Source organism: Megascapheus bottae, chromosome 20 (genome assembly GCF_031878675.1).
Source record: "Megascapheus bottae isolate mThoBot1 chromosome 20, mThoBot2.hap1, whole genome shotgun sequence".
NCBI classification, from domain to species: domain Eukaryota; kingdom Metazoa; phylum Chordata; class Mammalia; order Rodentia; family Geomyidae; genus Megascapheus; species Megascapheus bottae.
The window spans coordinates 36,469,480-36,492,601 of NC_143528.1; the positions used below are offsets into that span (position 1 = coordinate 36,469,480).

The 23,122-nt window shown below is 51.9% G+C and overlaps 1 protein-coding gene across 3 annotated transcripts in view; it reads left to right on the forward strand.

Moving 5' to 3' along the window:
• The first annotated feature begins 477 nt into the window (after nt 1–477).
• The window catches only part of Slc25a37 (solute carrier family 25 member 37), a 30,963-nt gene continuing 8,318 nt past the window's right edge, over nt 478–23,122 (forward strand). For 2 of the 3 annotated variants that reach the window (XM_090354331.1, XM_090354333.1), the window contains exon 1: nt 478–872. In XM_090354331.1, the coding sequence (XP_090210457.1) occupies nt 645–872 (228 nt within the window). In that variant the 5' untranslated portion in view covers nt 478–644. Of the gene's footprint in view, nt 873–15,388; nt 15,509–23,122 lie in introns of those variants that run through there. The other variant, XM_090354332.1, reaches the window with a different exon arrangement.

Consider the following 23,122-nt stretch of genomic DNA (forward strand, 5'->3'; position numbering starts at 1 on the left):
AGATAAGGCAGGGAGTCCCCTCCCCCCCCACTGAAGATCCACCCCTCCCCACGCAGCCCTGGAGCCCGACAGGCAGGCGGGTGTCCCCCTTCCTTCTGATCGCTTCTGTGTCCCCCCATATTAAAGCGGGCTGGGGTGGAATGCATGGACGAGGCCAGCGGTGGCCAGGTGCGCCCGCGCTCCCGCCACGCCCCTCGCTGGCACGACCGCCCACGGCCCCCGCGGCTGACGTTTCCCGCAGCCTCCCGGCCTCGGGAAGACCAAGCGAGAGGCTGGGCGGCGGGGCTCCGTCCGCCCGCGCGCGCGGCCCCCGCGCCGGCCCGGCCCGCCGCGCTCGGCTCCGCGGCCGTCCATCCCGCCCGCCGGCTCACGCCCCCGTCCGGTTGCCGGGAGCGGTGCAGGGCCGTGACGTCACACAGGGGGGCGGGTGCTGGGCGCCCCGCGAGCCAATGGCGCGCCGCCCGCCGGCCTCTTCTTTCCAGCCATTGGTGTGTGCGGCCCCCTCGGCTCCTCCCCAGCCCGCCATGGCGTCAGGCGCCGTGGCCCCGGGGAGGTGGTTCCCACTTTAAGAAGTGAAGTTTTCCGCCCGCTCCCCTCCCCACCCGGTCCCTCCCGCGGCCTCCCGCGTCCCGCGGGGCCGGCGCATGGAGCTGCGCAGCGGCGGCGGCGGCGGCGTGGGGAGCCAGGCCGTGGGGCGGAGGATGGATGGGGACTGCCGAGATGGCGGCGGCGGCGGCGGCGGCTGCAAGGACGCGGGGTCGGAGGACTACGAGAACCTGCCGACCGGCGCCGCGGTGTCCACGCACATGACAGCCGGCGCGATGGCCGGGATCCTGGAGCACTCCATCATGTACCCGGTGGACTCGGTGAAGGTGAGGCGCGCACGGGCGTCGGGGAGCAGGAGGAGGAGCAGCCCGCCGCGCGGGAGCCCGGGCGCACGCGCGCCTCCGCATCCCGCGCGCCGCCCGCCGGGCGCAGCGCCCGACACCACGCCGTCCCCGGGGCCGGGCCGGGAGCCGCGGGCGGCCCGGGGGTCTCCGCGGTGCGCTCCCCGCCGGCCGTGCGCGGTGGGCCTCCGGGCGCCGTCCTCCCCGCCCCGTGTCCCGCACCGCGTTCGGGGGCGCTGGGGCCGGGGAGGGCGCGGGGCGAGCGATCGCCGCTGGCCCCGGCTGGGGAGGGGTCCCCGCCGATCGGCGCCGCCGGTGCGCGGTGGCGCCGGCCGCCCGCACTCCACGTGCGCCGTTCCCCCGGGGCCGCGCTTCTCGGGTGGTTTGGGGGACAGTCCCGACGGCTGGGCGTCTTCCTGCCTGTGGCAGTGGGTCGGCGTCGCCCCCTGTGACCCTCCAAGTGTCCCTTCTAGTGTCGCTGGAGTTCCCAGGTAGCCTGGCAACTGGGCGGCAGCGAGACCTGCAGTGACTTCATTGGCTGACTGGAAGCGGATGGCCCGGATGGCCCCGAGAGTTGGTTCTGGGTTGCACAAGTCTGTTCTGGTCACTCCTCCAAGGCTGTGGATATACATTTCTGCACTGAGACAGCTTTAGCTCATGCCTGAAATGCTAGCTACTCGGGAGACTGAGATCTGAGGATGGTGATTGGATGCCATTCCCAGCAGGAAAGTCCTGGAGACTCTTACCCGCAAATAATCACCAAAAAGCCAAAGGTGGACCTGTGACTCAAGTAGTAGAGCACCACCTTTGAGGGGAAAAAAACCAAAGGGATGTGTCTAGGTACTGAATTCTAGCCCCAATCCCCCAGTTCCCCCCCCCCCCCTTTATCAGGTGGTATTTTCCTGTCACTGAGAGCTGTCAGGGCAAGGGATAGAAAGGACCAAAAAAGTAATAGGACAGATGGTTATCCATCAATTTTTTTTTTTAATAAGCAAACTCATATGCCCAATGCAATGCTGGGGATTAACAAATGAAGAAACAAGTACAGAGAGGCAAACAGATTCATTTACTCTGACTCAGACCTATCTGGACGCTGCTGTGCTGTGTGCTTTGGGGGAATTTGGGAAGCTGTCTGGTGGAGGTCATCTTACAAGGCCTGGTCCACAGAATTGCAGCAGCGTCAGTAGCCTGTTGAATCAGGCTCATGATGTGCTGAAGTGAAGAGGAGAATGTCTAGCTCTCTGGGTGTCTCTCAGAGCTGGTGGACAGTGGCTGACAGGCCAAGTCCAGTGAAAGTAGGCATGGTCTTTCCAGGAAGGTCAGTCCTTCCTTCCATCCAGCTTGCTGCTGGGCTGGGCGCATCGACTCTTCTGTCTTCCCAATGTACCAGTGGGGAATTGAAGGAAGAAATTTTGCCACTGTTACTGAGCGGGTGGGGGAGAGACTTTGTCGCTGAGATATTCAAAACTCCTCCAGGGAAGACCCAGGTAACATTGGTTTAGGAAAAGAGCCCAAAGTGTAGTAAAATTTCCTGTGTTTAAAACTATTGTCTCAAGTGCCTTGGGCCAAATGTGGGGAGCTTTGAATAAAGCAGGCTGCAGGCCCATCGCTGTAGAGAAACATTCACTCCATGGAGGGTAACCTCCTGTGCTTTTTCTCTTCCATTACTTTGAGTTTGAATATCATTTCATGAGCCACTGGTACCCAGCTCATCTTAGTTTATTTTTAGGATTAGAAATAATTAGTGATGCTTTTGTTTTTTTGGTTTTGTTTTAAACTGGAGGCATTTGTCTTCTGCATCTTCATACTCTGTGGGTAGTTCTCCCTGCCCCTCCTCCTCTGGCATTTTTGTATAGTTGATTCACACCTCACCTGTGTGCTGAGTATTCCTTTTCTAGCAGTTTGCATGTAGGATCCCATGAGCATGGAGGTGGGTGGTAGGTGGGTAGTAGATTGTCGCAGACAAGCATTGGGTGTTCAGGCAGCCCCACTCTAATCCTTAGGAATACTGCTATTCTTCAGCATGCAGGGCTAGCCGCCTGTGCCTCTTCTTTTTCCTACACCTTTCTAGGAATGGGTAGCAGGGATTTTTCTCTCCAGTTTTTAAGCAGAGACAAGAGGTATGGAGAGAATGAATTATGTGCCACAGCAAAGGATGCTTAAGCCCCCAGGTCTACCCTGCTCAGTGGAGGTATCTGCCCAGCATGAGGGGACAGGGACCCATGCATGCCTCAGCCGTAGAAATAGTTCCCTCGGGAGACCACAGCTGTGCTCCTCTGAAATATTTTGGACGATGTAAACTGTGAGTAATTGAGTCAGGAGACTCGGTCGCCAGTCCCTCTCCTAACCCTAACTTGCTTTCTATGGGCAGCTGTTCTGTGCCTTAGCTTTGTCATTGTTGAAAATAGGCACCTTTAACCACATCACTGACTTAACTACTTCTGTCAACATACAACTCCCTGTTGTCCCTTTATATGTATCAAAATTTCAAAATAACTTGGTAACCGAGGCCAAATCCATGTGAATTGTTTTACAAGGAGCAAAACGTTGATTTGATTTGTCTTTTTTTTTAAATTTAAAAGTAACAAACCCATGAAAAGACATCATTAAATATAACTAAGTTCATTTAAAATATAAATACCCTGTATTTCATTTTTAGCATCAGGTAAATATCTAAACTTTCTATCCAGAATTCTACTCTCAGAAAAAAAAATGGCCAGAAATGACCACAAAAAAGGTGCTCCGTATTATTATCAGGTCCATTTTGGTTTTTTGTTTTGAAAGGTGTATGTGGTTTCATTTCGATGTGATCAGAGTGCTTGTCTGTTTCTCTGCCCTAGGAGGTGGGGGCCTTGGAGCCCTAGGCTGGTCTCTTTGTCCCTTTCAACCCTGAGCCTGCTCAGCTTCATTTCTACATGTAGAACGATAGCCTCACAAGGCTTCTAGTGAAAGTGTTGAAGTTTTACAGGGAGTCCCTCTTATCCCCCCAGTACCACTTTCATGACCGGGGCTCTTCAAATGGTGGGTAGTGACCCATTAGTGGGTGCAGCTTTTTAAAGAGAAATGGTGAGAGTACAAAATATAAGCAGAAAAAAGCAAAGCAAACAAACAAAAAACCAAAACAAAAGAGAAGCAAGCCTGTCCTGAAGTCTGGAGAAATACTGACCAGAAATTCTGCGTGTGTGTGTGTGCGTGTGTGCGTGTGTGTGTGTGTGTGTTTGTGTGTGTGTGTGTTATATGTGTTCCCTAGGTGGCAGCGTGGAAACCCACCTGTAGCTGTTGGTTACAGGCAAAGATGCCCCAGTACTGTCAACCTGATGCTCCAGCTGCCAATAGCTGAGATTATTAAACTAACGCGGAAGACTGGCAGCAATGTAAATTTTAAAGTTTCCTCCTTCCTGTGTATTTTATTTTTTTGTGTCCCTTCACTCTTGCTTAGCTTTTTCCTCAATACTTGAACTCTCTCTACCACTTGACCCACAGGGCTACTTCTCTCTTTTTGGTGATTACATGGAAATAAGAGTTTCATGGGCTTTCCCTGCCTGGGCTGTTTTTGAACCGTGATCTTCAGATCTCAGACTCCTGAGTAGCGAGGATAAAAGATGTGAGTCACTGGTGCCTGGCTCTGTCTTCTTCTTTTCCTTGTTCCTCACACCAAGTGGTAGCTGTGGTTATCATGGGTGAAGGACTCTGGCTGATGGGACCTTTGTCCCCAGAGGTACAGTGAGCCATAAAGGGATACAGAGGCAGGGAGCACAGGGTCCCTGCAGGACTGAGGAAGAGGGACAGCTTGCTTTTCTTACCTGTACTTCTCCAACCCAGGGTTGTCTAGGAATCTCAACTGCTGTTCCAAAGTGGCAGGTGATGCAGTGGTCTAGACCAACACTAGTGGTGGAAACAAGAAGCCCCGGGTCTGCTCAGGAGTGCGGAGCCTGTGGGGAGCATGCCAGGTGGGTGGAGGAGGAAATTCCAACCAGATTAGGCACAGTGCTCCTAGACCACATGGTGTCCGCCATGGTGAGAGCAGGACCAAAAGGAAACAGGAAAGATTTGAAGCCGAGGGAACTTCCGCTGACCCTTTCGCAGCCCTTCTTCTGCCTGGCTGTCCGGGAAGCCCGGCCCTGGCTCTCCCAGGATGAACCCTCCTTCCCAGTCTCCCGCCTGGAAGCCCAGGGGGAGCACGTGGGTGGCCAAGTTCATGGCCAAGTTCAGGGTCCCGGGCTCCTGGTGCTGGCCACCTATGCCTGTCCACAGCCTGTCCTGCTGTGCTCAGGCAGCCCTGGGCATTCCACAACTCCTCAGTTCTCCTGTCCTGGCATGGGTGACTCAGGGTGACTAGAAGAAAGGCTGCTGGGATGTGGGCATTTGACAGAGTCCCCTCCCACCACTCCAGCACCTCAAAACAAGTGGGTGTGAAAGCCAAAATTAGGGTGATTGCTCTCACCCCTGTTCCTCTCATTCAGATTTCGGTCCTCCTCCCTCTTCTGATCCTCTTTACTTGGTGGTGCTCTTTTGAAAGGTGAATTGGACAGAAAAGGGGGTGTTCCCAAATTGCAGACTTCCCTGGATACATTGACTTCAGTAATAATGAGTAGCATTTGGGTTTGGTGATGGTGGATTAAATGGAGTGCATTGCTTGAACCCCACGGGCTATTGTTGTGTGCACAGGGCTTGGCGATCTCTGTGTTGGGGGGTCGTGCCTTCATTTGGGCATGGCTTTGCCACCAGTGGCAAAGGGCTTTCTTGCAGCTGCTCTTCAGAGCAGTGACTCATCTCAGGGTTTTAGTCCCAGTTCCCCTAACCTAGGGACTCAGGTGCTGTTTCTTCTGGCTACTGGGGGGTCTGCGGCCCTCTCATGAGCTCACCTGCCCCCCCCCCAAAGCCTGTGGTTGTGTCTGAAACCTCAGAGCTTTCCCACTTTTCCTCTCTCCCCTAGCACTCAGTCTTTCCTACTTGGGGAAATTTTTGTTTGTTTCTGATCTGAAATGCCCCTGTGGTTCCTGCTAGCAAGGGTCTCGGCCCTACCACATGTGGTTGCTTCCAGCTAATGTGTGTGTGTGGCCCTGTGGCCCTTGTAAGCCTCCGTGGAACTGTTCAGATCCTGTCTACACAGAGGACTTAGCTTTCTTGAGTTTTAATTTCCTCAGATTTTCTTCTTGGTTTGTCTTAACTGGCCCCACTTCCTGAGGCTTTGTGAGAACCCAGTTTTAAATAAGCGTAAAGAAAGCCATTTTTGACTCAGTAACCTCCATCTAAGACCATCAGTCCTTGGGCTGGGAATTTGGCCTAGTGGTAGAGTGCTTGCCTAGCATGCACGAAGACCCGGGTTCAATTCCTTGGTACCACATATACATAGGAAAAGCCGGAAGTGGTACTGTGGCTCAAGTGGTAGAGCTCTATCCTTGAGAAGACCAAGGACAGTGCTCAGGCCCTGGGCTCAAGCCCAGGACTGGCAAAAAAAAAAAGAAAAAAAAGACCATCAGTCCTTTCCACAAAATCAGTTGGTCAGGTCAGTCCTGACCTCTGTCCCAAACTTCACAACTTCTAGCCTCCAGCTGCATCCGTGGACCATGCCTCTGTGGACTTCCCCACTCTGAGGTTATGTCAGCTTCTTTCCTGCCTCATTCTTCCATGGAATCCTGAGAAATCTTTTGCTGCTATCCTATTAGAAGAGTGGCTGCTGACCTCTTCCTAGAGATCAGGAACAGGGACTCTGCATCTGACTGTCCAGAACTTACATAGTCCCACTTCTGTGTGGCCTTAGGCAAGTTTCTTAACCTCTCTGGGTCCAGTTTCCTTGCTTACTGAAAAAAAAAAAAAGCAGCAATTCTGTGAGGTGATCAGAGGGCTAGATTCTCACAACACTAGGACAGGGCCTAGAATGTTTTTTGGGTTCACCTATTCGCTTCAAGTTTGGCCCAGGCTCTTTCTCCACCACAAATTCCCATGGACCTGAGTACCCTGAAGGGTCCCAGCTGATGTCCGAAGTCCACCTCCCTCCTTCTTCCCTCCTTCCTCCTCTCTTCCCCAGGGCTTTGGGCATGCTAGGCAAGTGCATTGGACGTAGCTATATTCCCAGCCACTCACACATGACCCTCTCTATTTTTTGTGCTCTTGAGATCACTGGCTTTCCGTCTCAAGGCCTGTCGATACCCAGAACCCTCCCACCTCCAGAGTCTTTAGTTCAGATGCCTTGGCGCTGTAAACCATCTCTGGAGTCATCTCCAGCCCTTATTGCTTCTTCCAACATTGGTTTGTCCTGCATCTTGGTCCTGTGCAGCCCATCTTTTCCACTGGGCAGCTGATGGTTTAGGAGCAGCTCACAGGCGCTCACAGGTGCATCTCTTGGTGCCCCTCAGTCCTGCCGTCTGTCCTCCCTGGTGGCTCCTTCACCTAGCTCTTGTGCCTTAGCCTTCCCCTGCCCCTCTCCTCCTTTCCCCTCCACCATCTATCCTCAACACGGCCGGCTGTTTCTTAGTTCATGGGGAAACCAGGATCATAGGCAAACTTCTTTCCTGATCACTGTCTTTGCAAGCTCTTGCCCTGCCCTTACTATAAGGGGACAGGTGTCCCTCATTCCTCTAAAGTGAGTCTGTAGGTGGCAGGGAAGAGTGACAAGTACCAAGCACCTAGGAACACCTGGGTTTGAGTCCTGCCTCTACCTAGGGTATAAGATTTGATCTCTATCAGCTCAGGTCCTTTTCCTGCGAAATGGGGACACTGATGTCAGGATCCACTTTGCAGAAAGAATTTAATGAGATGACATTTGTCACTTCTGTGTTGGGTGTCCCAGTTCCAGGATCGCTATCCTGCCTACCTCCACTGGCTCCTTCTGAGAAACATTTCTGCAGGTATAAGCTGCCACATGATCAGTAAACAAGCGCACGCTGGACGGTTCATCTGGACCCTCAAGCCCAGAGCGCACCATTCCGTTTCCTCCTGCAAGCAGACAAACACCTGTTGCTCCACTTTGCCTCCTTAAAATAACCAGTGCTGGGAAACCACTGTTGACTCTTGGCCTTGGCCTCCTCACCTGTCACCCACTGCCCTTGGCTTTTGCTGACCCTTGGTACCCTCTGGGTGGGACTGACCCTATCTTCCCTGCCCTCCCTTTTCCTCTGTGGGTCCCTGGGCAGCTTTCTAGGCCTCAGAACTCTGCCCCCATCTTCTTGTCTCCCCAGTACCATCTCAGTTTACACCTGGGTCCTGATAAATTGCTAGATCCATATCTCCAGTCCAAGCTGAATCTCTACTTGCCTGGTACAGATGGCCCTGGGGCCTTCTCAAAGCCTCGTCCCATAGTATGTCCAGAGTGGATGAGCTGCCTTCCTACCTACCCCCACTTCATCTGTGAACCGTGACCTTGCTCTCACCTTTGGCTTTTCATTGCCTGTCTCAGGGCACGGAAGACCTGTTCATAGTATATTTGGAATTTATTTCCGTCTTCCTTCCCAGGGCTGTGTAGTTCTGGGGGCAGAATTTGCCCTTTTCCTTAGGCTTCTGTAATGCCCTTCCACAAGTGGGTGTGCCCCACAGTCCCTTCTTCAAGCCTTCCAAATGCCCCACCCATAAGTAGGTGTGTCCTCCCTTTGCCCCTCCCACAGGTACCCTCCTTCTCCTGCCTGCATTTTCCTGTTACCTGCCTCTGCTTTCTTTCCCTCAGCAGCATTTATCTCCTTTGACCCAGGCCTCCCAAGGCCTATAGTGTTTACATTTTATTTCTAGTTACCATGCTATTTATACTTGTGGCTCCTCTCATTAGAATATCACTTCCCTGTGGGCAGAGTCGTTGCATTCTTTGCATTCCAGTTGGCAGGAATGGTACCCAACACTTAGTAGGTGCTCAGTAAGCATCTGGGTAGTAAATACTACAGTTGACCCAACAAGCCATTTGTAGCTGCTGCTGCTCACTGGGTGCCAGAGCTTCTTAGTTTCCTGGCGGATCGGAAGTTCTGCCTGGCACATCTGGTTAAATCTGCATGATTTCAAACCTAGTGCGACTGCTGTATGGCCCTGCCATGCAGGTCAGGTTGGCCCCCTGGCATGGAATGGCCGGCCAGCTCCATGTGGGCAGAGCTCGCTTGGTTTTTCTGTAGGTCATTTCTGGGGGCCTCCATCCCACCCATCCATCACCCTTCTACATGTGGCCTCACCTATGCATGCCTTCTGGAGCTGAGAATCACCCCCCCCCCCCCCCCGCACTTGTCCCCAGACTGTGGCTTGCAAAGGTATTCTGGGAATGTTGGTTGAATGAGATTGACAAAAACAACCAACGGAACAAAACAAAACAGAACCACACTCTCAAAGTTGAAACCTCAACAAAGGCTACTTTTTAAATTTTGTCTTGCTTTGTATCATCCATTGTGTATCTTCGCTGTTAAAAAAAAAAAAAAGACCACCTCAGCTCTCTCTCTTTTTTTTTTTGCAGTAGGATCCAGCAAGCTGCAGGTCTACCCACTACCCACGAGGCTGTCACCTGTCTGGTCTCTTATTCCACATTTCCTGGTTACCCTCTTTGCCCCAGGCTAGACAGCAGGCTACAGAGAGAAGGATGATTGGTCTCTGGTCTCGGTGCCCAAAGCAGGCTGACCTCTGTAATTAGACGCTGAGTTGAGGCAACTGGGCAGGCTTCCTTTAGAGACAAAAATGTTGTGTGCAGTTGCCCCTCTGATCCAGAGAGGGTTATGGTGGGGAGGAAGAGTACACATGGCAGTGACCCTACACACAGTCTTTACGTGGATAATATATGTGGGAGAAGCTGCCTGTGGTGGTGCATGCCCAGCTGTTTAGGAAGTGAAGCCTGCGAGACTCTCTAGTTCGAGGCCGGTTGGGCAGAAGTTGTTGGGACCCATTTCAGCAAATCAGCCAGGTGCAGTGGAATGATTCCACCTGTCTGGGAGGGGACTGTGGGACTACTAACCCCCCCTTCCCCCAAATATGAGTAAGATTTAAATTTTAAATTAGTCACTGTAACAGATGGGCAATAATAACAACAATGTAGATCAATTGTCACAGTACCATGTAATAAAAGTGATTTAAAAATGGTTCCTTACTTCTGAGATTTTTTCCATGTGGTATCTTCTGGCCTTATCCGCTGCAGGTCACTGACTTGGTAGCTGGGGAGGAAGGGGTGGGAGCACTATACTTGTACCTGAGCCAGGAGGACAGGGCCTGGGAAGTCCCCATACAGGGATGGCCTGGCCTGGCTGCTGCTCTCTGGAAGGCCGAGGTTTCCTGGGCAAGATCACTGGGCTTCTTAGCAGTAAGAGGCTGTGACCCACAAGTGCCCTTGCACCCTCCCTCCCTGCCTCCCTCATTGCCTCCCTCCCTTCCTCCCTCTTTCTCTCTCTCTCTCTCCCTCCCTCCTGTGGCTCCTTAGTCATTCTGGAAACTCACACAAGTGTCTTTGGGAACATCACTCGCTGTCCTCCTAATCTCAAGACAGGCCTCAGAAGGCTGTGGCCTGGTCCCTTTGCGAAGATGTCATGGCTTCACATTCATGCTTTCTCTCTGCAGAGAAAACACAGTGTTGAAATAGGGAGAAATCCCGGCCTGGTTGAAGCAAGAGTTGCATAACGGGCTTAGGAAATGACTGGACCTGCAGGTCAAGGGGTGGGCTGGCAGCGTGTCATCCAGAGCGCTTCCTGTGTCTGTAGAGTGCCTGCCAGTCAGACAGGGCCAGCCAGAGACCCAGAGGCTCCCCCACCCCGAGAGCTGGCTCCCTGAGCCCCATGTCCTGGCAGCTGTTGTTTCCTGGCATGACGAGGGAGGGCACATCTCCCATGTGGCAGTGGGTGGGAGCTCAGGAGGACTGGACATGTTGGATTTACACTGGTGTTGAGGCCACTGAGCCGAGCAGCCATCTTGCGTTGAAGTCTGGTCCTGCCATTGACCAGTTTGGAAACTTTAGGCCGTCATTTTTCTGAACCACTTTTCTCCTTGGGGAACTATGTGCAGCATGGGCTTTACCTTTTCCACAGGGCTGTTGGGAAGCTTGGGTGGGATCATACTTGTGTCATGCCTGAAGGTTGGAGGGTCCAGGTGAACAGCATGGGTTCTGGGTGCAGATTGCTTGGCATGGTGCCCAGATCAAGGCCCTGAAACCTCCCTGTGCGTTATTTTTCTCTGCTTTACAATAGAGATAACAGTGCTCACTGCAGAGTGTTGAGGGGGTGGGATAGCTCCGAGTGTCGCACAGGAAGAACAAACACGGTGAGCGCTCAGTTAACACCACCAGCACCTGTATTTATTTTTGTTGCGATTATGCTTCACAATATTTCTGTGAGGTTTTAAACTTCTACTCTGTCATTTGATCCTGAAGGTGGGAAAAGGCATGTGCTATTTTTAATTTCATAGATGAGAAAACTGAGCAACAGGAAAGGACCAGAGCTGGGGGTGGAGGGCGTGGAGTGTGGGGCGCCCTTTGTGCTGGGTTCTCACGAGGGAGAGACTGGAGCCCCAGGAGTGCCACCAAGAAAATCATGACATGTGGAAGCATTGGCACAGAATGTAGGGCTGTAAGGTATCGATAGGAGCTCTTCAGTCCAGTCCTCCAGTAAGGAGGCCCAGGGGACGACAACAATAAGTGGTTATGGCTGCAGGATATTTTTGGCCCTGCTTGGCTTTTCTCTGTGGAACAAATAGCAGCTTCTGTGGTTTCTTCTGTGGTTTCAACAGGGCTTCATACAGGGATTCAAATTCTGAGTAGTCGGAAGGATTCTGCTCCAGGGCCCTGTTTGGAGGTGGTCTGTGGGGAGTTGCATTCTCTCACCTGCAGGCGGGAACACTGCCCGCCCGCCCGCCAGGTGTGAAGGCTCAGGGTTTGTAGATGTAGCACTCCCTGCAGCAGCCTGCCCTGCACTTGTGCTATCAGGCTGGGATCCTGTTCTAGGGTCAGGTTAGCACGTCATGGAAAAGCCAGGCTCCCCTTCCCTCGGGACCTGAGGACCCTGCAGCCTGGGTACCCAGCCTCACCTTACCCACTGCCTCCCATCTGTTGGCTGCAGAGGCAGGGGGCCATCTCTTCACCCAAGGAAGAGCGCTGTGGGCGGCCCCTCCGTGCGGATTATCCTCCTACATGCTCACTTTCTTTTTTTTATTAAACGATCTTATTAATGCTGATTTTTTTACATCATATTTCAAATGTCATGTTTAACAAACAAGTATTCAAGAATGGAATCTCTGTATGCAATCACTGGCACAGAAATTGAAGAACAAACTTAAAATTAAGCTGAGCATTTGTATGTCATAGATACATAACTATATATCAATATGTCTATAGAATATATCTCCCATTATATCTATCATAGATTTATATGTCTATATAAATATTCCTATCTCCAAGCTCATGTCAATGACCTTGAGTACCCCAGTATTGAATCATCGCTCTTGCACTGTTTGGATCTAACATCCACTTATCAAGGAGACCATACGCCTTTTGTTCCTTTGGTCTTGGCTTATCTCACTCAACATGATTTTCTGTAGTTCCTTCCAATTCCCAGTGAATGCCATTATTTTATCTTATCTGTTAGCTATGTAGAATCCCATTGTATATATATATATATATATATATATATATATATATATAACACATTTTTTATATCCATTCATCTGTAGTGGGGCATCTGGATTGTTTCCATTGCCCGGCTATTGTGAACAGTGCAGAGATGAACAGGGCTGTGCAGGTGTCCTCATCATATCCTGGGTTATGATGTTCAGGGTAGATGCTGAGGAGTGCTATGGCTGGTTCCATGCTCATTTTTAATTGCTCAATTGCGAGTGTGTGTGTGTGTGTGTGTGTGTGTGTGTGTGTGTGTGTATACGTACTGGGCCTGAACTCAGGGCCGTATGCTCTCACTTGGCTCTTTTGTTCAAGGCTAGTGCTTAGCCTGCCTAGTGAGTCATAGTTCCCCTTTTTGCCTCTTGCTGGTTAAATGACAGTAGGAGTCTCCTAGATTCATCTCCATCTCAGCTTCCTGCATGGTGAGGATTCCTGGTGTGAGCCACTGGAACCCAGCTTGCTTGGAAGTTTTGAGAGTGTGACCCTTGGAGTGGGGCGCCTGGGCCCTGGGCCCCATTTCTTGTCTGGGGGTCCCCTCTCCCCCTAGTTTCCCTCTCCCTAGGTGCTCAGGCTGAGTGTTGGCTGGTTCCCTGCCCGCCCTGCTCAGGGCCTGGCATTGGGCTGGGTGGGAGGTGGGGCCGGGCCCCTGACTCACACCGCAGGGGAATCACGACGCCCTGGATTCAAGTTGCTGGGTGGCAGGGGATCAGAGCCAAACTATCACATCCCAGAGGTGGCAGGGCTTGTTCCAGGGTGCAGGGCACAGGCCTGACAAGGAGGACGGCTTGGGTGTCTCACCCCAGAGCCTCTTCCCTGGGTCCCCAGCTGTGTGTCCTGTGGCTGGGCTGTGTGTCTTGCTAATTTGTCCCAGCTCAACCCGGAAAGACTGCATTGTGAGGATGCATCTCGTCCACCCGGGATCCTTATGGAGTGGTGGCCAGTGGGCTGTGAGCTGAGCCTCTCCAGGGTTGAGGCTTCAGCACAGGTGTGTCAGTGATCCTTCCTGCAGTAGCTCCGGGAGGGTGGGCACAGCCCCCTTCCCCCAGGGAAGTGGTAAGATAGGGGTCTCAGCGCCACATCCATACCTGGGCGTGAACAAAACAGTTCCACTTTCAGATAAGGGTCTCATGGACTTTCCTGCCCAGGCTGGCTTTGAACCCTGATCCTCAGATTTCAGTCTTGGGAGGAGCTAGGATTGTAGGCATGAGCTATTGGCATTCCAGCTTTCTGTTCTTTCTTTTTTTTTTAAGAGGTTGGTGGGGTGTACAGTTCTCTATCCCTGAAAGCATCATAGCAGTGGCAAGTCCACACGGTGTCGGACTGTGTGTGGACCTCCTGGCACTCTGCTTTGGGGCCTTGCCCTGACCTTGCGGAAGCTGCGGTGGTTCAGGGTCTCCAGGCAGCTCTTCCCCATTCCCTCCTCCCTGTTCTGAAGCAGGCTGTCCTTGCTGAGGTGCTGGGGCAGCATTGCCCCAGAAGAGGGCAGACACAAAGGGAGGGCAAGTGGTCATCTCAGAGGCATTCCTGCTCAGAACTACGCCATAATTAATGTTGTTAGTCTTCTGGAACAGCAGCTTGAGAAGCTGCTAAAAACTCAGCGGTGTGGTCATGTGATGGCTGGAGGTTCAGGGTTTGCCGGAGTGACCCAGAATGGACCAGGTCACACCTGGCTGGATAAAGAGCCACATAAAGACATCGGTGCAGGTGACAAGGATACCTTCCAGGGGACAGTGGCTGGAGTGCAGCCACTTAGACCCAGGGCCTGTCCTGGAGGCTCAGATTCATGTCTGGTTCCTTGTCATTTGTGGAGGAAACCTCAGAGCCGCCTGCCTTTCCCTGTCTTCTCGCTCTGGTTAGTCTCCTCTCTTTGAGCTCGGTGCTCCTGAAGTGCACGAGGCCTTTGCTCCTCGGGTCCAGGGATTTGTAGAAGCTCCTGCATCTCGAGGCTTCTGCCCAGGAGGCCAGCTCCGTGGTGTGAGCACAGTGGTACTGACTGCAGGGTCCCGAGGTCCAGTTCTTCATGTGTTTGAGGCGCCCTTGGCACTGGAAGTCAGCCTGGGAGCTTTGGATGGCCCCGTGAGCGTGCACCTTCTTCTGGGCCTGTCAGTGCCGAACCCAGAAGAAATAAGAGAAACAGCAGTTTGATCTGATGCAGCTGAGCTAAACACATGACGGAAAGTGTGGAAGCGTTAGCCATCTGAAGTACACTGGAGACTGGAGATTGCTCTTCTGATGCAGTTGTGCTTCAAACTCCTGGTCCTTGAACCCTGAGGCACTGTGTTCCATTCATTGGCCTTTCAAACCATCACAGGTTTGTGACTAGCCCGTCATGCTTCCAGATGATCAGCTCGGGAATGACCTTTAACCATAGAATGGATGCTAAAACATCCATTTGCAAGTTGGGATGGCCCTTAGTTACTCATTTGCCTCCAACAAAATCTTGGAAAAATTTTGAAGGAGGTGGGCAGAATTGTCTGAACCCCCTCACCCCTGTCCACAGGCCCCCCTTCCCCCCATGAGGTTCTGAGTCTTCCCTCCCCCCCATAACCTTGAGAACGCTTGTTTTCAGCCTCTCTTCAAGGTCTTTGTGTCTTCCAACAATGCAAACATAAAAAAGTTCCTGAAAATTTCTCTACTCCCTGGGAACCCCAAGTTACTACAAAGCAAAAGCAAGCTTGTGCTAGTACATTCAAAACAGATTTCTGATCTTGACCAGGAATCATTCAGGAACTTTTTTTTTTTTTTTTTTGGTGCAAGTATTGGGGCTTGAACTCAGGGCCTGGGTGCTGTCTCTTACTTTTTTTTATTTTTTTTGCTCCAGGCTGCTGTTCTACCACTTGACCCACAGCTCTGCACCATTTCCAGCTTTTTATTGGTTAATTGGAGATAAGAATCTCATGAACTTTCCTGCCTGGGCTGGCTTTGAACTGGGAGCCTCAGATCTCAGCCTTCTGAATAGCTGGAACTACAGGCATAAGCCACTAGTACCTGGCTTTTGGGGAGCCTTTTACCATGAACCTGAATGCCTGTGCTGGAGTTGCTATTCAGTGGTGCAGGGCAGGTAAGGGAAGCTGGAAAAATGGGATGGAAGTGGATCTTTCTGCTTGTGCTCTCCTAGTCTTGCATTGTAATTAGCTTGCGACAGAAAACTGGGGACACAGGGACCAACAATGAGGCCCTAGGGAAATTCATAGCTTGAGTCTGAGCGGCTGTCTGAAATGGCAGCGCATTGTGTTAGTACTCCATGGTCTCCAGGGAAGTTCACAACTTCTATAGTGCCACTCCTTAAGCTGTGGGACAGCCTTGCTTTGGGGTGCTGTTTGGATTTTGGGTGTCAAGTATTGACTCAGGCATAGCCCTTCAAGCCAGTGAGACTACTATCTTGGCTACCCGCATGACCCATTTGTCACTCTGCTTGTCCTAGAATTCCTCAGTGTCTGCCTAGAAATTTGTAGTTTAATCCATTTGAAGTGGCCAGCAACAGTGGTTGGAGACCAGCCTTTTCATTCAAGCAATTCTAGAAAGGCTGGATGGCCACAGCCCCACCCTGGAAGCAAGGGCAGAATGTGGAAGATGCTTCTAGAAGGTCCTGTTTATAGCTCTCCGACTCCTTCCTGACTGTTGGAAGCTGAGTCACAGGGATCAGCCAGCACGGCCTGCCAGCAGCACAGGCTTAAGTTGTCCTGGCATGTCAGGGGGCACTGTGGGAGGGGGTCCTGGCAGCATCCCCCCACATGGAGATTTCACAGTGAGAGACCATCTTCTGCTCCATCCTCTCTCCCTCGTTGAAGGCCAGCACGATTGTTAAATAACTCATTCTGCCTTGCTCTAGGGTCAGCCTGGGCTCCCTGTCCCCAGGCTGAATCCAGTGGATACCTCCTGGTATCAGCAGGCTCACAGGACAGCAGTCCTTTTAAGGCCTTGCCCACAACTCCCATGTAACCTCTGTTTCTCCTCCTCACCCACTCCCTAGCCTCAGGTCTCTACTCTGATGACAGTCTCCTGGGCTCCTTCCCAAATCGAGTTCTCCTGTGTCTGGTCTCATGGTACTTTTCTACTTTTGCTTTATAACCTTCAGAAGTGTGTGTGTGTGTGTAACAGTAGTGCAGTAGTGGGCCTTGAACTTGCTTTCCCTTAGCTTTTTTGCTCAAGGCTGGTACTCTTTTACTTAAGCCACAGCTTCATTTCTGGCTTTTGCTGGTTAATTGGAGATAAGAGTCTCGGGCTTTCCTGCCTGGCGTGGCTTCTGACTATGGTCCTCGGATCTCAGCCTCCCGGAGTAGCTAGCACTGCGTGTGTGAGGCACTCACACTGTTGTTCTTTCCTATCTTCCCTTGTGAAAAATGAAAGGCGTGGGAAGACAAGAGACTGGTTTCCTGGCACGATGGGTAGCCCAGCTACACATACAAACTCCTACCTGCGGCTATCGTTTGGTAATAGGGTTTGGAGGTTCTAGAGCATTGGGGAGACTCAGGTCTGTCAACTTTGGGGCTCAGCGTTATTTACTTTTGTGAGCCCAGATGGTGACCAGGCCCGCCATGCTTCGAGGTAGGCGAGGGTTGTGGGCACAGATCCCCAGCAAGGCCCCCAGATAGCCTGGGGAGGCGGTAGGTTCCAGCCCCGTGCTTGCCTGTGGGTGAAACCTAGCTTGTCCCTGGCTCCTTGGCTGTGTTTTATTGAGCATGTGTTTCGATGACGCATAGCTGACATAGCAAACCACCATGCTGTCATGCTGGTCTCAGGCTCTCCTGGGAGCCGGGCACAGATGCATCCCTCGATGTAGATTAATTATACAGAGGAATGAGCAAGCGGAGGCTGGCGACAGGGCTGCTTTGAAAGCTGCTTTTTTTTTTTTTTCCTCTGGATAATAGGCTAATCACCGGGCATGCTTTCAAAGGTGTGGCTGCCATGAAGGGCTTGAAAGCTGGCAGGGCCACACCCGGCTTGGAGACGGGGTTCTGAGGTGCCCATAGCACAATGGGCCCCTCCTTTCCTGGCTCTGACCCCCAAGGCACTGCTACTAGTCTCACACACAGCCAGTGACTTCTCCCTGCCTGAGCTGTGGAGCGCTGACTCTTGGGAAGGGGCACGGTAGCATGTTCAGGGACCGAAGCAACAGTCATCGGAGCTGGTCAGGCTGTGGGAAGGAGAGCTGTAGATCCATGCCTTAGCTTGCTTGCGTGCTTGCTTCCTTCCTTGCTTCCTTCCTTGCTTCCTTCCTTCCTTGCTTGCTTCCTTCCTTCCTTCCTTGTTTCCTTCCTTCCTTCCCCTCTCTCCCTCTCTCCCTCCCTCCCTTCCTTCCTTCTTTCCTTCCCCCCTCTCTCTCTCTCTTTCTCTCTCCCTCCCTCCCTCCCTCCCTCCCTCCCTCTCTCTCTCTCTCTCTCTCTCTCTTTCTCTCTCTCTCTCTTTCTTTCTTTCTTTCTTTCTTTCTTTCTTTCTTTCTTTCTTTCTTTCTTCATTGCCTTCTTTTGTGGAGTCACTGGCTAGTACTGGGCAGTCTCAGGGCCTTGAGTTCTTGTTCAATTGCTTGTTTGTAGTTGGCACTCTACCACTTGAGTCACACCTCTAGCCTGGCATTTTGGTAGTTATTTTGGAGACAGAGGCTATGGACTTTCATGCCCAGACCAGCTTTGAACCGTGATCCTCTGACCTCAGCCTCTTGACTAGGATTACAGGTGTGAGTCACTGGTCTCTAACTAATTTTAAAAATATAAATGCAATAAATGCATGCAGAAACTCATACCTGGTCATTTAATCAAAGGCTCTACCAGTGTCATACAACGAGTCTTAGGGACTGGAAGGAACCTCCTTAGAAATGTTCTGTTAGCTGCATTTATAAATGTACTTCTAACATTTGTTTATTTAGTCATTCATTCATTCATTCACTTTTGGCAGTATTGGGGTTTGAACTCAGGGCCTTACACTTGGTAGGCAGACCTTTGCTACTTGAGCCATGCACTGCCCCTTGGAGTGTGTGTGTGTGTGCACATGTGCACGTGCACACTTTATTTTTGAGATAGTGTCTTACACTTTTTGCCCAGGCCAACCTCATACTGAGGTCTCTATACTTACACTCCTGCCTGGCTGGGATTGGAGGTATACGCCATTACACTCAGCCCTGCACTTATTCTTCCAACAGATAACTGCAGTTGTAACAGACAGTGAACAAAACACAAGGCATCTTTTGCCTCACTGGGCTTGCTTGTGGGTAGAAATGCATGTCTCCCACCTGGAGGTGGGTGCTCCGGAGAGGTGACAGGATTGCATGGAGTCCTTTGAGGCTTTGGTGACGGAGCTGTGCTCGGTCTCTGTGTGATCATGCTTACATTTGGATGCCCGAGTTGGAGAAAGAGCTGTTTAGTAAAGGGAGACAACGCGGAACAGACATTTGCCTGCTGGAGTGAGCAAGTGACCGAGAACCTGCAGCCTCCCCACTACTTCAGGGAAGCACACCCCCAGGGCTGCAGTGCCCTGGTGAGGTCCCTCCGGCATCCAGCCCTGTAGCTGACCCAGGCCTTCGCCAGGCTGTTGCTCTTGATGGCCGTGTTCCTTGGTTCAGAAGGCCACAAACCCTGAGCCCTGGCAAAGCTCAGTCATGGTGGGCAACTTGACTACCACAGACCAAGCTTTTAGCATCAAAGAACTTTGATGTTCAAGGCCCTTGTTCGGCACTGGCCCCGGACTTTAGCACCTGTCAAAGGTCCCCCTGCAAGGCCCTTGGCCAGAGCTGGGAGGTCAGGTGAGTTAGCTTCCCAGAGTACTTTCAGTGCTTGTGTAAACTGATACTAGTGATCCCCCCTCCCCCGCCCACTAGTTAGCGTCCAAGTTTCCTTTGTTATACAATCAGGATTAACTTAAGTAGCCCTGACAATTTAGAAATGACAAGGGAAAAGGAAAGAAATGTGGGCGTGTCAGTCCCTGTGGAACAGCTGTGGCCAAGTCCCCTCCCTCACCTGGCCCTTGCTTTTCCTTCTGTTCTATGGGACTGCACTGGGAAAGGCCACTGGAGTATGCTGGGGACAGGAGGGTGTCTTCCACCTGGGACCCCCAGCTAAGTGCAGTGAGTCTTCGGAGAAGTCAGCAGACACATCTTTCTAGGAATTCGATGTTCACCTAGAAGCCAGCTGCAGGCCAGATTTCAAACAGAAGCCTTTCATCTTGAGATTTTAAAGCTACGTGGCTTTTTTGAGTCCACAGATAAGGGCCCAGGCTCAGGAGCTAAGGCCTAGGGGAAGAGGCTGAGCTGGGTTGCTGCTGTGGTTCCAGAGCCTGTTCTGCTGGGTCTGTAGCCACAGGAATCTGAGGGCTGGTCAAGCTGGGTTGGGCAAAGGGAATTTCTTTTCTTTTTCTATTATCTAAGGATTTCATGTGTCTAATTTATATAGTGGCCTGGCTTCCCAGAACAGTACCCCATGGCAGGTAGGGTCTGTTGTGTGGTTTACCATGATCACCCTCTGATTGTGAAGCTAAATGACATTCAGTTCAAACCTGCAATGAAGTCTTTTGGTGTGGTACAACCATTACCAGCCAGCACAGGAAAACATCTACTTCTTCAGGCAAGACAAAACTGGTAGCTCCTAATGAGCTCAGGCCATCTCTTAACCATCACAGTGTCCCTGTTCTCCTCCCACACCCCACCCAGGTCAGGAGCCTCTAAAAACAGCTGCAATGAAGACAGTGAGTGCCTTACCTGTTGGACAGTGATGTGCTGAAGTGTTCTTGTTCATTCATCTCGGGAGGCGCATGGGATAGGGCTTTCTATGGGTACCCAAGTTCCTGCAATAGAATAGGACTTCTGTTGCTGGACAGGGGAAGACTGGTGCCATGCCCTGTGCTTGGCTCTTGAGCTTGGCATGGGGCCTGGACTCCATGTTGTCTATGTAGTTGTTGCACGACTGGAAGGACTGCTAGCCCGTTCTCTTATGCCCTGCTGTCCCCAGCCAACCCTCATCCTCATGGCCCTTAGCCATCTGCTAATCAGGTTTCCTCAACCTGGAATGGAAGTTCCTTCAATACGCCAGCTGTCTTTGAACCTGGCTGGATGAACTAGACTGCCATGAGATTGTGCAATTAAGATTTTCAACAAAGTATGGTTGGAGGATTATCAGAGATGGACATTCTCCAGCTAGCTCTGGGAGCTCCAGGCCAATCAGTAGCAAAACCGAGGAAGAAGGTGCATGTGTGGCGGAACTTTGAAGCCACTGAAAGCTCTCCAGGAGCAGAAGCGGGTGGCAGAGCCCTTGGGCGGGGAATCTTTGCACATGGCTCCTCATGCTCAGGTTATCTTCTGTCCCAGAATGTGGGGTGACTTGCCTGGCATGGATGGCTGTGTGAGGTGCTTTTCCAGTGCCCCTGGACATTTTGCCCTTAGGTAAATGAGGTGTGGATAAGATGGTGGCATCATGCTGTTGCTGACTCTCTCGGCAGTGTGTTCACTTCTTTCTTGGAAGCTTTTGAATCCAGCCATGGTTTGGATGTCTTCTTACCAGAGCTGGGCAGTGGGTTAGGAGTGACTATGGCTCAGGTTTTCTTCTAATCCAGTCCCTTGCCTCCCTCTGCCTCACAGTGAAGTCACCAATTGCACCCTGTCACTTGGAATCCTGGGAATTTGCCCCACCTAGAGGGCAGAGATCAGTTGATCCTTGGGGCAGGCCATGCACCCATGGATCATTCTGGGTATGTGCTGGCTCCTTTGGGCTTTGGCCAGGTGTAGATTCTTTTATTCCTTCCTGCTTCTGCTCTAGGAGCTCCTGGGGTTGGGAATGTGGGAATGCTGGGACCCAGAGCAAGGGCCAGGCAATAGGTGGCTGGGGAGCTGCAAGGAAGGGGGGGGGGAACTGCGCATGGCGTGTGATGTTTGGGTGGTGGGTCTTGGCTGGGGCTCCCTTCTTCTCCTTTGTCTTTGTGAGGACCCTTGCATCACACTGCAGCCACAAGATCCTGTTTTCCTGTCATGTCCACACATCCACATGGCCCACAGCCATAGTCGTTTTCATGAAAAACTAAAACAAAAACAAAAAAAATCAGCCAGGGCACTGGTGGCTTATGCCTCTAACCCCAGCTACTCAGGAGGCTGAGATCTGAGGATGACAGTTTAAAGCCAGCCAGTTAAATACCTGGCTCCCGTGAGCGGATTTCACATTATGTGATTCTAGAAGCACTGCACACACACGGGTAGGTTACACCTACTTGAGCATGGGAAGGAAGTTCGGTTGGAGAAGCTGGTTGGGGGAGGGCTGTGAATCACCAGTCACCCAGGTCTGCAGATGTGAAAAGCCTGCAGCTTCCTACCAGACCCCCTTCTCTTCCCTGGACCCAGGCCCCTCTCCTAGGTGCCTCACCCACCAGATCTCAGGCAAGTCACTTTCCTGCATGGGACCTAGCTTCCCATCTGAAAGGGCCTGGCCGGGCTGTAGGCACTCCCCTGGCGGGGCCCTGGGCACTCCGTTATGTGATCCTCTGTCTCACCTGGGACAGAACACACATTTTCCACTCCCTTCCCCTCCCCTCAGTGAGGGAGCGGGCCAAGGAGGCTGGCCTTTCCTGTCATGGCGTCTTATGGGGAGAGCTCCTCCTTTTAGCCTTGCTGGGCTTTTATGGAGCTGCTCAGTGCAGGCATGGAGTCCGTGTCATTTCTTTTGAGCCCTTCTGCAGAACCATGGTTCTGGGGCTGCAGGGGACTTGCAAGGTCTCCTGATTTTCCTTTTTCACGCCTTTGAGTGAGCCAAGGTTAGGCAAGTAGGTGTGGAGGGAGGCCTGGGAGGGCTCACCTGCTCCTTTGCCACTCCTTGCCTCTGCCAGGCGCCAGGGTGCTCCCCGCTGACCGTCCTCAGCAGAGGGACTTGCCGACACCCGTGAGCCCCTTTTGCCCTTTGTGCCTCACGGGAGTGGTGTGCCGTTGGCTCTGGCTGTGTTTTCACAAGAAAGTTCAGCAAAGTCTAACTGGTTATTAAATGAACAGAGGTCTGTGTTGCCAAAGACACACATTCAGGAAGTGTCCTGTGAAACCTCGTTGAGCAGGTTTCATTCCTGAAGGCCTCTCCAGCCTTCAGTGTGCGCTGGATTATCATCCACACATAGACGCAGACACTCAGAAAAGGAAGGGCCGTGTGTTCAGTGGCTTGGGCGGGAACTGCAACCCAGACAGGAAAGGTGATTGGTGAAAAGTGTGAACAGTGTTGTGGTGTGTGTGTGTGTGTGTGTGTGTGTGTGTAAATAGTGGTGGTGGTTTTGCCTTTGAGAATCTTGATTTATTCATTTCCTTTTCCTCCCTCCATTCTCTCTCTTTTTTGCATTTGTGATAAAAGATACATAAAATTCACAGCTGTAACTGTTGTGAAATGTACTCACGGCTGCATTTGGCATCTGGTGCATTCACTCTGTGGTGAGGCCTTCACTGCCACCTTGTGTACACACATTATGCACACACCTCCATACGTCCCCATTCTGCCTCATTTCTGAATCCAGGTCCCTCGGCGGAATCCTGCATTAAAAAAAAAAAAATACTTGTACCTGCCTCGTTCCATCCATCCCAGTCTTCAGTGTGCCCTGTTGTGGCACATGTCAGAACTTCCTTCCTTGTCAAGGCTATATAGTATTCTGCTGAGTGGATAGAGAACACTTTGTTTAACCTCTGACCTAGATTCCCCTCCCCCCACTGTTCTCTGGTCCCCAG